Genomic DNA, 11,237 nt, shown 5'->3' with positions numbered 1-11,237 from the left:
GAAGGCACACCCCTAGGTTTGGGAAGGAAACTCCCAAGAGTGGGAAGGACGCCAGCGCCAAAATTGAAAGACATTAACGAATTTAGACCAACGCTAAGAAGAAATAAGGAGGGAAGCACTGATAGCAGATAATTGAAGTAAACCTGGACAAACAGAGATTCACAAACACCTGTAAATACTAGCTCAACGAGAGCTTCATCATTTCGGAGAGAGAGATTTCAAAGAGTTAGGGTTTTGAGTATATAATTCAGTACGACAACAGAGCCAAGCTCCAACCTTTTACCCTTACAACAAAAGACTAAACTAACCCTGCAAATAAAGACATAAACTAACTTTAAATACATCAGCTAGTCAACAAGTCAACAATGCAATTCACTCAACACTCCCCTTGAATTGCATTGCAGAAACCATGCCCAACTTGCTCCTCAGAAAGCTGAATTTGTTTCTGGGCAAAGCCTTAGTGAAAATGTCTACAAGTTGTTCTCCAGAGCTGCAGAAATGCAAACTGATTTGCCCTTCGTCAATAGTGTCCCTGACAAATTGGTATCTGAGAGCAATATGTTTAGTGAGATTATGATCAACAGGGTTCTTGGCAATAGCAATTGCTGATTTGCTATCACACATGATCCGAGTTGGTGAGCTTTGACAGAAACCAAGATCCTCCATAATTCTCCTCATCCATATAGCTTGAGCAGCAGCTTTTGATGCAGCAACGTACTCAGCTTCAGCTGAAGATAAAGCCACACTCTTCTGTTTTTTAGAAGCCCAAGCACAAAAACCAGAACCCACTCCAAACAGGTATCCCGATGTGCTTTTCAGATCATCAAAATTTCCACCCCAGTCACTGTCACAATATTCTGACAGATTTACAGATTTTCCCGCTTCATAAAGAATTCCATAGTCAAGAGTACCCTGCAAGTATCTCAAGACCCTCTTAGCAGTACCAAAATGAATATGACTAGGATTTTGCATGAACCTGGATAAAAGAGTAGCAGCATACATGATATCAGGCCTAGTAGTGGTGAGATACAACAAGCTACCAACTAAGCTTCTGAAAACATTTGGATCTGGACTACCAGAATCATCATCTTTATTCAACTTTTCAGTTTGGATCAAAGGAACAGACACTGGATTGCAACCCAACATATTAAATTTCTTCAACACAGTCTTAGCATAACCTGCTTGAGAAATAAAAATTCCAAAAGAATTCTACTCCACTTCAATCCCAAGAAAATATTTAAGTAACCCCAAGTCTGTCATCTCATAGGTGCTCATCATACTCTTTTTAAACTGCTCAATTTGCATTTCATCATTACTAGTGACTATCAAGTCATCTACATATATAGAAATAACCAGAATGGAGTTACCTTCTTTAAGAGTGTATAGAGTGTTCTCACTCCTGCTTCTTTGTAACCCTTTCCTTTGAAAGAACTTGTCTACCTCAGAATACCAAGTCCTGGGAGATTGTTTCAACCCATACAAGGCTTTCTTAAGTCTGTAAACCTTACTTTCTCCCCCACTAACCAGAAACCCTTCTGGTTGAGCAACAAATACCTCCTCTTCCAAAACTCCATTTAGAAAAGCTGACTTCACATCAAGCTGATGCACCTTCCAACCCATCTGAGCAGCTACAGATAGAATAGTCCTCACAGTCTCTAAACGAGCAACTGGAGCAAAAGTCTCATGGAAATCCACTCCTGGCTTTTGAGTGAATCCCTTGGCCACCAACCTGGCTTTAAACTTTTGAACACTTCCATCCGCATTCATCTTTATCTTGTACACCCATTTCACCCCCACAACTTCTCTATCTCGAGGTCTTTCAACTAACTCCTAAGTGCCATTTTTTTGGATCATGCTCATCTCTTCTTTCATAGCCTTCCACCACATAGGATCACTCCTGGCATCCTCAAATTTTTCAGGTTCCCTCTGAGCAAAATTGCAGGTTTCATACACCTCTGACAGCTTCTTCATCCTGGGAGGAGGAGATTCTTCATCCATCTCATCTTCAGAATCTGACTGATATATAGCTGCATCATCATTGTCATTTCCATATTCACTTGCTTGTTCCTGCACAATATCATCTTCTGTATACAGATCAGTTGCACCACTTCCTTCACTATCAAGTAACTGCATATCAACAGTTTCATAATCAAATAAATGATCCCATTTCCCCACAGTCTCCTCATCAAAGATAACATCCCTACTAACTGACAGTTTTCTTGATTCCACTTCAAACACTCTGTAAGCTTTAGAATTGGAACTGTATCCTACAAATAAACATTTCTTACTCTTCTCATCTAGTTTGTGCCTTCTTTCTGCAGGAACGTGTATATAACATATGCTGCCAAAAATTCTGAGATGCACAACAGAAGCTTTGTACCCATGCCAAACCTCAAAAGGTGTCTTACCCTTTACTGCCTTAGTAGGACACAAATTCAAAATGTAAACAGCAGTGTGAACTGCTTCTGCCCAGAATACTTTAGGAAGATTCTTCTCACTCAACATAGCCCTGACCATTTCCATTATTGTCCTGTTCTTTCTCTCTGCCACTCCATTTTGTTGGGGACTGAAACCAGCAGTAAACTGCTTCTGTATTCCCTCTGTCTGACAGAATTTTTCAAACTCTTCTGAGGTATACTCCCCTCCCCTATCACTTCTAATCTTCTTAATCTGATGTCCACTTTCCTTTTCAACCAGAGCTCTAAATTGTTTGAATGTAGAGAAAGTGTCTGATTTTACCTTTAGAAAGTAGACCCAAACCATTCTGGAGCAATCATCAATAAAAGTCAAGAAGTACTTACAGCCACTAAATGAGGGAATCTTCATGGGACCACACAAATCTGTATGTATTAACTCCAAAGTCTGTTTTGCCCTCCAAGTACTATGTTTTGGAAAAGATTGTCTATGTTGTTTCCCCATAACACATCCTTCACATACACTCTTCTCTTCTGGCATGTGAGGTAGACCTTCCACCATACTTTTATGTTGCAATAACCTGAGATCACTGACATTCAAATGGCCAAACCTCCTGTGCCACAGTTTTGTAGTTTGAACCTTGTCGACAGTGGCCTTAAAAGCCAACTGTTCTTTCCCCTGAAAATCCACCAAAAAATTCCTACGATCCCTCATTTGAACAGACATCATCAACTTCTCTGTGTTATCTTTATCAAATATTTTGCAGCCATTATGCTCAAAAACCAGTTTGTAACCATGCTCAGTCATTTGGCCCACACTCAAAAGATTTTGATTAAGAGCTGGGACTAATAGTACTTGATTGATATATTTCAACCCATTACTAGTATGAATCTGCACTCTCCCCAAACCTTTTGCTTGAACTTTGGTACCATCTCCCAGTTTAATTGTAGACACCACAGTATAATCCACATGATCAAACAAATCTACATTCCCTGACATGTGGTTACTACATCCACTGTCTAAATACCATTCAGTTGACTTAGCCGGAGAACGACATTGAATTGTATAAAACAAATTTTCCTCAGATCCACTACTATGCTCAGCAAAATTTGCCTTATTTTCTGATTTAAACCTACAGTTCTTTTGCAAATGACCAAACTTCTTACATTGGTGACATTGGGGCTTACCCTTAAACCAACAATCAACAGCAGTATGAGACATACGTTTACAAATGTCACAAGGAGATCGAGTAGTACCTTCGGACCCTCCTCTGTAGTTTTGCTTTCCCTTCCTGACTTCATCTCGGACAGACAACTGTGCTTGAAAAGCAGTATCCAATGACTGGTTAGATTCACCACGTCTGGACCTTCTATGTTCATGAGCTTCAAGAGACCCCACCAATTCCTCAGGCTTCAAAATGGATAAGTCTTTACATTCCTCAATGGCCGCAACCACAACATCAAATCGTTCAGGTAAGCTGATTAGAATTTTCTGAACTATCTTCTGATCAGAGATGTCTTCACTAAGAGTCCGCATCTGGTTGACGATCTCTATAGTTTTGTTGTAAAAATTCTTCACCGTGTCTGATTCATTCATCCGCAAGTTCTCAAACTCACGCCTGAAGTTTTGCAATTTGATGACGATTGTTTTGCCATCTCCTTCGAACTCTTTAGCTATTGTGTCCCAGGCTTCTTTTGCACTGGTTGCCCTGATTATTCTGGGGAAAATAGTCACACCCACACCATTCTGTATGCGAGAGAGAGCTTTGGCATTAACCATACGCTGACTCTCTAGATCCTTCTTCTGTGTTGCACTCAGCGAACTGTCATCACTGGGTTCACTGAAGCCACCCACCACAATACTCCACAATCCCTCAGACATCAAATAGGTGCGCATCTTAACCTTCCGAGAAGTGTAGTCATCACCAGTGAAGACCGGCATGAATAGTTTGTCACTCGAGCAAGACGAAGCTGCCATCTTGCTAATTAGATCAAGACTTTGAAACAGACCAAGTTCGGCTCCTGCTCCGATACCACTGATAGCAGATAATTGAAGTAAACCTGGACAAACAGAGATTCACAAACACCTGTAAATACTAGCTCAACGAGAGCTTCATCATTTCAGAGAGAGAGATTTCAAAGAGTTAGGGTTTTGAGTATATAATTCAGTACGACAACAGAGCCAAGCTCCAACCTTTTACCCTTACAACAAAAGACTAAACTAACCCTGCAAATAAAGACATAAACTAACTTTAAATACATCAGCTAGTCAACAAGTCAACAATGCAATTCACTCAACAAGCACAAAGCCAGGGAAGCCAAGACCAAGAAAGAAGACATCCAAATGGAAGAGAATAGAAACAAGAGAAAAATAAAGGCAAGAAGAGAGAAAACACACACCCCCAAAACAAAGACAGTAGGTCTTTGCAGCCCAGGACACCAAAGAGAACTACAGAAATCAAGCAAAACAAAGAAAAGAAGGGGAGGCAGAGAAAGAAAAAAGAGGAGGAGGAAAAACAAAAGCCAAAAAACTAGAAAGAGAGATAAAGAGAAGGCAGAAAGCCAAAGGACAAACAAGAGAACCAGGACAAGAGAAGAATTAGGAAAACTCACACACACAACGAGGCAAAGAAATAAAGGGCCAAGAAAAAACAAAGAAAAAAAGCACCCGAAAAGAGATACTGCAGAGCTTTTAACTCCTTGGAGAGGAAGAGAAAAGCCACACACACACACACAAACCAAAAAAGATGGAAGCCAAAACACAAAAAAGAGAAAAATAAAAAACGCACACACACAAGGCGAAGGCAGAAGGCGAGACCCCAAACAGCAAACTAGAGCCACGAAAACTGCAGTAACAGAAACTCTCAACAAGGGGGAGAGGGCAACAAACACAGAAGGAACATCAAAAAGACAGACTGAAAACTTGAGAAGAAGAGAAAGAAGGAAAACAAAAAACTCACACACCAAAAGAAGACAAAAGGACAAAAAAAACTAGAAAAAAGGCACCAAAAAAGATCTGCAGAGCTTTAACTCTTAGGGGAGGAAAGAAAGTCACACACACACACCCCCAGACTTGGATGATACTCCGATATTGATTCTGATTCTGAGGTCATTTTGTTATGGATCCCAACTTTGAATTATGCTTTCTAATTACTTGTTTTCGGGAGAGACTTTGTCAGAATACTATATGCTAACGGCAGTAATCGTTAGCCTTGGTGCACTAAGTATGATACGACACTGTGTGTGCTGCCTCCTACGGCACTTCATGTGTTGTCTTTTACGACACTTCGTGTGTTGCCTGTTACGACACTATGTGTGCTGCCTGTTGCGACAGTTCATGTGCTGCCTGTTGATTATGTGCAGAAGTCCTCCCGCCTAATTATCGCTAATTGGACAAATGTTGGTTCGTATGACTTGAGAAAAACTTGACTTCCATGCTACTTGATTATTCGTCTTCTTCAGCTTGCTTGTCCCCTTTTGTATTGCTTAAGTTGCTAATCATTCACTGAGTCTTGTAACTCATGCTTCCTTATTAACATTTTTGTTTTAGATTAAGTAGATTCGGTAGATCTCGATCCGTCTTCTGTCTCTTAGAATTCTTTCAGTTTCTGGTGATTTCGACATCGCTATACGGGAGGTTTCTATGATATTTTGTATATTTATACTATGTATCTACATATGATCTAGAAGCTCCGTTAACTACAAATAGGATATTTTGCTCTATAAGGCCATACGTCCTGACTGTATTCAGATTTTTCTTTATTTTGAATATTTTTGTCCATTTGGTATATTGTGTTTATCTGTTCTGAGGCTTGCGTGATCTCCATGTGCAATCTTGGATTACATTTTACTTCTAACACTACTCTTGATATGTGTGCTTTTTCTGATGTAGAATGGGCAGGGAGTCCTTCCACACACCGTTCCATGACAAACTACTGTACATTCCTCAGACACAACATCAGCTCTTGGTGTGCAAAAAAATAAAAGACAATTGCACTATCCAGTACGGAGGCGGAATATCGTGCTACACTACAACATGATCTACTTTTTGTGGCGACAAAAGTTGTCATATATACATTATCATGTCACCGCAATATCATTTTCCGACGACATAAATCTGTCGCCGTAAAGTGCCGCAAAAGGTTATGTCACAAAAGGTATTTGCGGCGACAATATATGTCACCGTAAAATGGTGAACCTTTTGTGGCGACATTTTTGATGCCGTAAAATATTAGTCTATTATGGCGACAAAGATGTCACCGCTAAATATCATTCATTTTTTGCAGCGACGTAAATTTTGCCGTATAATGTATGTATGCTACGGCGATAGGATTGTCGCCGGAGAATAGTGCTATATATGGCTCATACCACTGTTGAGCTCACATGGGTCACTTTTCTAACGAAAGATTTGCAAGTTCCAATTCGTAGGCCCCCGATTCTATTCTGTGACAACATGAGTGCCCTGTACATGACTATGAATCCTATCTTCCATGCACGAACCAAACACATCGAATTGAATTATCACTTTGTTCGCGAGAAAGTCGCACTTGGCCAACTGATTACTCAGTATGTTCCCACATTGAACTAAATAGCAGACATCTTCACAAAACCAATGTCTAAAGCTTTTCTTTCCTACTTTCACAACAAACTTTGCCTCGCCCCTCTGCTAGTTTGCGGGAGGAAATTAAGACTCAAGTGTCTGATACTCAATCAGCTACACAACATATGGATGAGGACCAAAAAAATGAGAAATCATTATGGAGAGATAAGGCTGTAACATGGAGAGATAAGGTGGTTCCTGTGGAGAGATAAGGTGATTCTAATGGGTCCTCAGATGGTTTGATGTGAGATATGCTGAATGATAAGATCGGTCCAAGTGTAACTTCCTCACAGAAAAGAGATAATTCAATTACTAGCTCAATCTCATCCTTATCAGTCAACGAGACTCAACAACATATTGTTGATCAACCATAAGAAGGACTTGATCTCTATCTTTCACAACAAAGAGATTCACTCGCAATAACTGAGGATAGGAATGAATGTCTTGTATGGTTAATAGCTCTCTGTATACATGAGCTTGTGTTCAACGTGAAATACAAGGTTCCAATAATATTACTTGATTTCTCAATTTTTATCTTTATCTATCTATATATGTATAATCGGCTAAAATATTATATATATCCTTGGACTTTCACATTTTTCTCGATTGTGTCCTTAAACTATTTTTTTTCCTCATTCTATCCTCAAACTATTGTTTTTCACATCGTTTATATCCTGAGTCAGCTTTCCGGGGTTGACTCGATGAAAACGCTAACGTGGCATCCACGTGTATTTAAAAAAAAAATCAATTAACACGTGTATATGCAATTACCCACGAAAGTCTATTGCTTTTCCGCCCAATTTTTAGGGTTTTCTTTATATGACATCGTTTGCTCTTCGTAAGCAGGAAAGAGAAACGTTGCAGACGTCGGCAATATTGAACGAAGAGTTGGTGGCACAGAGGTAGATCATTTGTTAGGGATTTCTGCCACCCGTTGCAAAGTTCGGTGAGTGGTGCGCAATTTTTTATTTGGTGGTTCTATAATATCACTTTCCAACTGTGCAATTATATTGGGTTATGTTTTGTTGTCCTTTTCCCTAACAATTGCATGTGGCTAGGTTTTAATAATGGTAGATGTGGGGTCTGTGGGTGCACATGCATTGGGCAATGAGAGTGACCATGAAGAGAGTGATGATTGTGATAGTATGTACGATAGTGAAGATGACTCATTTGCTGTAGAAACTGATGAATTAGCTTAGGAGAAATATATAGATGCTGGCATTGAGTCATATCCTTTGGATGTTATTTATGAGAATGAGGATGAAGAAGAACATGAGATCAATCATGGGATAACAGTCAATATCAGAGGTCTTAGTGATGAAGAGATTTCTGATGATGAATTGCATAGTATTCACAGTGATGATGATTATGATGATGATGAAGAGGGTGTTGTTACTCATAATTTTCCTAACTTTAAACCTAGAAAAGACATGACAGACTTCAAGTGGGAGATAGGCATGAAGTTTGGAAACAGGGATGAGTTCACAGATGCAGTATCTTCCTATGCAGTATACTGTGGCAAAAAAATGAAATGGGATAAGCTAGATCTATTCAGAGCAAGAGTTGTGTGTAAATTGGGGTGCCAATTCTACTTGTATTGCTCGAAGACTGTTAATGATCCTACATGGCAATTGAAATCTGTAAACTTGCAGCGTAGTTGTACTAGGAGTTTGGAAGTTAGAATGCTCAACTCTACTTGGTTAGCCAAGAGGTTAGTTCCTAAGCTGAAGAGGAACCCTAAGATGAAGTTGAGGGAGATAAAGATGAGAGTATTGGAGAAATATGTTGTCGGGATCAGTGTTGGTCTTGCGGCTAGGGCAAAGAAAAAAGCAATGGATATTGTGCAAGGCAGTCACAAAGAGCAGTTCAGAAGATTACATGACTATTGTGCAGAGATAATGAAATCTAATCCCGGGAGTTCTGCTGGAGTTTCAGTTGAAACACCAACTGATGTCCATCAATCAGAGGATACACCCCCAAGGTCTTTATCTCCTGTATTTGAGAGGATGTATATTTGTTTGGATGCATGCAAGAAATCATTCTCATTTTGTAGACCCATCATTGGGATAGATGGATGTTTCTTGAAAGGTGTTTATGGAGGACAACTACTTACTGTAGTTGGCAGAGATCCAAATGACCAAATGCTTCCCATAGCATATGCCATAATCAATAGGGAGAACCGGGAGAACTGGACATGGTTTCTTGGTAGATTACTAGAAGACATTGGTTCACACAGAGAAAATAGATGGACTTTCATGAGTGATCAACAAAAGGTAATTTAACATTCCATTTATTATCTTAAATGAACAACATTGCATAGTTGATACTCATAGTCCTGGTTTCATTGCAGGGTTTACTGTTGACACTAGATGAAGATCTCGAAGGAATGGATCACAGGTTTTGTGTTAGGCATTTATACAGCAACTTCAAGAAGGTCTTTCCTGGAAGAGAGCTTAAAGATCTAATGTGGAAAGCAGCAAGAGCCACATTACCACAGGAGTGGCTAAGGACAATGAAAGAGATTGAGAAGAAAGATGTAGGAGCTTATACACGTCTGATGGGCATTGAACCAAGATTTTGGACTAGATCACACTTCAATGGACATCCCAAATGTGACACCTTGGTTAACAATATGTCTGAGACCTTCAACAGTGTGATTCTAAGTGCAAGGGAAATGCCTGTTGTGTCAATGCTCGAGGAAATCAAGAATTATCTAATGATAAGGTGGTGTCAAAATAGAGAAAAAATTGTTAGGTTTGAAGGAAATATATTGCCAAGGCCAATGAAGAAGATTACTGAGAGGTGGGATGAGAGTGGTAAATGGCTATGTAGGTGGGCTGGTGGTATGAAATTTGGGGTTTCTAAGATGAGTGAGACCTTCACTGTCAATTTGGCTGAAAGAGAGTGTAGTTGCAGACAGTGGGATATATCAGGGCTGCCATGTTGCCATGCGATTAACTGTATCAATTTCAAGCATCACAACATTGAAGACTATGTACCTATATGTTTCAAGAAACCAGCATATGAGAGATGCTATGATAATATTATTGAGCCAACTAATGGTCCAAATCAATGGGATGATACCAAACTTCCTGATATATTGCCACCACCAACCAAAAAAGTACTGGGCAGGCCTAAGAAAAGGAGAAGACTAGAACAAGATGAGATCAGATCAACAATGAAGAAAAGTAGAGTTGCCACACCAATGAGATGTCATAGATGTGGGATCACAGGACATAATGTAAGGACTTGCAAGGCTGAAGTTACAGCTTCAAACCAAGTTGATGGTGGAATTGTGATTGGCAGAGGACAGAATAGAGGAAAAGGACATGCTAGAGGAAGAGGGAGAGAGGCAGGTGGAAGGAGGAATAGAGTACCTAGAACAAGAGGAGGACATACTAGAGGAAGAGGGAGAGGGTCAGGTGGAAGAAGTGGCAGAGGTCCAGCTATAGTTTGTAATGCAGGACAAGCCAATAATCCTAGCAGATTTAGGGTATGCCAAAATACTATTACCTTATCTTAACTTTTTTAATGTGTAATGGTGTATGACATTTTTTCCCCAAATTACAGGAAGTAGCTGGGAGGATCCATCCACATATGGTTAACTACCTTAACGAGTGTAACTTCAACAGAACTGACATGAGAAGAGGCTCAGCAATGGAACATCAAACTTATGTTGGTTATCATGCGGAGAGCTCTTCAAGTGCGCAAACGAGGCTGGATGAAAATACCTATCCAAGTCAACAATCCACTATTGATATGTAATGTAAACAGTCATTGGTTGTGGGCCATTTTTTGTTAAACTTTTGGTATCATTTAGGATGAATATTGTAATGGCTTATGTCCAACTTTTGGATTTCTTGAAAACTTCTTTGATCGATTTCGTCGAACTGATGATATCAATCTTGCAGTCAACCATTTTGGAATAGAAATCTTAGTAAATTTGGGTTTTATAAGATGTGTGCTTTACGATTTGAAGAGGCGAATTGGAGATTGAATTTTTTATAATTTTTTAGAGAATTTCCACCTCAATTATACACGTGTTAATTGAATTTTTTTTAAAAAAAAACACGTGGATGCCACGTCAGCGTTTTCGCCGGAGTAAACCCCGGAAAGCTTACTCGGGATATAAACGATATGAAAAACAATAGTTTGAGGATAGAATCAAGAAAAAAAATAGTTTAAGGACATAATCGAGAAAAATGTGAAAGTCCAAGGATATA

General features: G+C 39.5%; 1 protein-coding gene across 1 annotated transcript; it reads left to right on the top strand.

Annotated features, from left to right (window-relative positions):
- Positions 1-8,081: 8,081 nt before the first annotated feature.
- LOC119998517 lies at positions 8,082-10,943 on the top strand. The gene is made up of 5 exons (XM_038845870.1): positions 8,082-8,157; positions 8,227-9,287; positions 9,365-10,507; positions 10,585-10,775; positions 10,835-10,943. The coding sequence occupies exons 1-5, from the start codon at positions 8,082-8,084 to the stop codon at positions 10,941-10,943; spliced, it is 2,580 nt and encodes an 859-aa protein (XP_038701798.1).
- The last annotated feature ends 294 nt before the right edge of the window (positions 10,944-11,237 follow it).

This window comes from Tripterygium wilfordii, chromosome 5, assembly GCF_013401445.1.
Source record: "Tripterygium wilfordii isolate XIE 37 chromosome 5, ASM1340144v1, whole genome shotgun sequence".
NCBI lineage: Eukaryota > Viridiplantae > Streptophyta > Magnoliopsida > Celastrales > Celastraceae > Tripterygium > Tripterygium wilfordii.
This window is presented reverse-complemented; position numbering and strand designations above follow the sequence as displayed.

Bases quoted from the DNA above. Each gene is read 5' to 3' on its own strand.
- LOC119998517 (XM_038845870.1), top strand. From the start codon at position 8,082: ATGGTAGATGTGGGGTCTGTGGGTGCACATGCATTGGGCAATGAGAGT. The intron at 9,288-9,364 runs GTAATTTAACAT...GTTTCATTGCAG, and splicing joins TCATGAGTGATCAACAAAAG to GGTTTACTGTTGACACTAGA. The intron at 10,508-10,584 runs GTATGCCAAAAT...CCCAAATTACAG, and splicing joins ATAATCCTAGCAGATTTAGG to GAAGTAGCTGGGAGGATCCA.